We start from the raw sequence: 2,994 nt of genomic DNA, 5'->3' as shown, positions 1-2,994 counted from the left end.
TTGATATTAAATTATAATTAATTATTTTAATTATTTTAAATGTCTTATTTTAATTATATCAAGTATTTAAAATATTTTTTATTTTAGTAAATAATAATATATACTATATCTAAATTTATTTTAAAAATATATGTTAAGAATAAGACTGGACACGCTGACACGTGATGGTATTTAGGTGTGTCTAAGTGTGTCTGGAGAAGAATTTTTTTGCTTTTTATTAAGACACGGTTGGACACAGTAGACACGCGTGTCCGACGAGTGTCAGTGAGTGTCGTGTCCGAAATGTGTCCGACACGCGGACACGACAACTCAACTCAACGAAGTGTCCGTGCTTCATAGTTTATAATATATATGAGAAATTTTTTGGAAATTTTGTTCCGTCGTCAATTCTGTTAACGGATCCTTAACGGCAGGATAATATTGAGTCAATTTTAAAACGTTAGGGACTTAAATAAGACGATTAAAACGTTAAGGAGAACTTTGGAACTTACCCCAAACATTGGGGACAAAAACGATACTTTACTCTATGTTTATTTATTTATTATAAAGTATGAAGCTGGTCTTTAGTGTTTTATAATTTTAACCATTATTTATTCATTATAAACGCTAAATTATTATTTATGTATGTAAATTTTAAAAAATATGGATACAAATTATATTAATTTATATGTGTAAAATTTTAATAAATATTAGTGCAAACTATATACTTTTTGTATACAACACGTCTGTAAATATGAATGTAAATTATTACTGACAAAAGATGATATTTGCCTATCATATAGCATTGATATATATATAAGTGAAGAAACCCTATAGCCTTGCTCATGGTAAGTGGGAAAAAAAAAATTACAAGAGCAACAAAATGAGTGAAAAAGCACATGTTTTAGCTATACCATATCCAGCACAAGGTCATGTGATTCCTCTAATGGAACTTTCACATGAGCTTATCAAACATGGAATCAAAGTCACATTTGTGAACACTCATTTTGTTCACAACCAAATCATGAAATCTTTAGGAGAAAAAACTGCATTTGTGGGTAACAATAATGAGATTGAACTAGTCTCAATCCCAGATGGATTAGACGATGTTGATAATAGAAATGATCTGGGAAAATTGACTCAATCAATTTTTGAGGTAATGCCTAAGAAGTTGGAAATGCTCATAGAAGATATCAACAAGAAATGTGAGAGCAACAAAATAACTTGTTTGGTGGCAGATGAAACCTTTGGATGGGCACTTGAAGTTGCAAAGAACATGGGAATAAAAGCAGTTGCATTTTGGCCTGCATCAGCTTCAATATTGGCCTTGCAATTCAACATCCAAAAGCTTCTTGATGATGGACTCATTGACAATGATGGTGAGAATTTTCATCATTAGCACTAAACATTTTATATATATATACCTGCAATAATTTGTTAAGAAGTAGGTAACAATATTTGTAATTGAATTTTCCCATCTTATATAATTAATTAATGAACCTTAGGTTGCATTTGTTCATCTCTTATAATAGTTATTGTAAAAATTGTTATATGTTATATGATTTATCAATTTATGTTACATATTTCAGGAGAACCTATAAAAGATGAGACAATTAAGTTGTCACCAATGATGCCTCCTATGAGGACCAAAGAATTTGTTTGGGCATATTTGGGTGACAAGACCACAGAAAAAATTGTTTTTCACTATATGAAAGGGAACAATAAAAGTGTGAAATTTGCAGATAAAATCATTTGCAACACAACTTATGAGCATGAGTCTACAACACTTGATTTTGTCCCACAAATCATACCAATAGGTCCACTTCTAGCAACAAATTATGTTGGATCCATAGCTGGGAATTTTTGGCAAGAAGACTCAACTTGTTTGAATTGGCTTGATCAACAAGAAACCAATTCAGTAATTTATGTTGCTTTTGGAAGTTTCACTGTCTTTGATCACATTCAATTACAGGAACTTGCATTTGGACTTGAACTATCTAATAGACCTTTTCTATTGGTTATAAGGCCAGATATCAACAATGGAGAAAACCAATCTTTTCTTGAAGAATTTGAAGAAAGAGTGCGAAATCGCGGAAAAGTGATTCAATGGGCACCTCAACAGAAAGTTCTTAGCCATCCTTCGATTGCTTGTTTCATAAGTCATTGCGGATGGAACTCTACAATGGAAGCTACAACAAAAGGAGTATCATTTCTATGTTGGCCTTACTTTGCTGACCAATTTTTCAATCAAACATTAATATGTGATGTTTGGAAAGTTGGATTGAGACTTGATCCAGTTGGTGGAATCATTACTAGAGAAGAAATAATGTATAAGATCAAGAAACTGCTTCAAGGTGAAGAATTTAAAGTAAGGGCTATAGAATTAAGAAACATGGCCATCAATAATATTAAAGAAGGTGGTAGATCAAGCAAAAACTTGAATGATTTTGTTGACTGGATAAAAGCATGAACAGATATGTGCTATACTGCTCTATATATATGCTTAAGTAAATAAGTGTTCTTATGACATAATTTGTGTGATTAAGTTTGTTTGTTGTGAACTCAAGAAAGCATATAGTGTATTGTACTCATTATATTCTTTCTCCTCCTTCTGATACATACTCTAATACTTAGTAATTATAATGAAAACTTGGGAACATGAATTGGTGGTTTTCTTATTTGTATTTGGTGGAAGGATATATAGATATGAATGAAAATTCACATGCAATTGTGTTTGTATGTAAAGATATTTAAGAATAGTTAAATGATTATTTAATCAAATAATATAACCATTTTTAACTATATTAACTATGTATGAAGACAACACACATGAGTATTTATAAATTAATTCATCAATTTATTAATATGATCCAATTATCAACTAGAGGATTTGTGAACTATTATAGCTATATTACTTAATCTTTAGAGTAATGCTATCGAAATAATAATACAAAGTTATCATAATTAATTTAATATTAATAATTTTATACAAATAATATTTAAAATTATATGTTT

General features: G+C 29.9%; 1 protein-coding gene across 1 annotated transcript; it reads left to right on the top strand.

Moving 5' to 3' along the window:
* On the top strand, positions 806–2,449 carry LOC107637325 (UDP-glycosyltransferase 83A1-like). Its single transcript, XM_016340754.2, has 2 exons — positions 806–1,358; positions 1,569–2,449. Exons 1-2 carry the CDS (start codon positions 863–865, stop codon positions 2,447–2,449), a joined length of 1,377 nt encoding a protein of 458 aa, XP_016196240.1. The 5' UTR covers positions 806–862.

The sequence above is a fragment of the Arachis ipaensis genome, chromosome B04 (genome assembly GCF_000816755.2).
Source record: "Arachis ipaensis cultivar K30076 chromosome B04, Araip1.1, whole genome shotgun sequence".
Lineage (NCBI taxonomy): Eukaryota > Viridiplantae > Streptophyta > Magnoliopsida > Fabales > Fabaceae > Arachis > Arachis ipaensis.
The sequence above is the reverse complement of the archived record's forward strand: the minus strand, read 5'-3'. Positions and strand labels throughout refer to the sequence as shown.

Bases quoted from the DNA above. Each gene is read 5' to 3' on its own strand.
- LOC107637325 (XM_016340754.2), top strand. From the start codon at position 863: ATGAGTGAAAAAGCACATGTTTTAGCTATACCATATCCAGCACAAGGT. The intron at 1,359-1,568 runs GTGAGAATTTTC...TACATATTTCAG, and splicing joins TGGACTCATTGACAATGATG to GAGAACCTATAAAAGATGAG.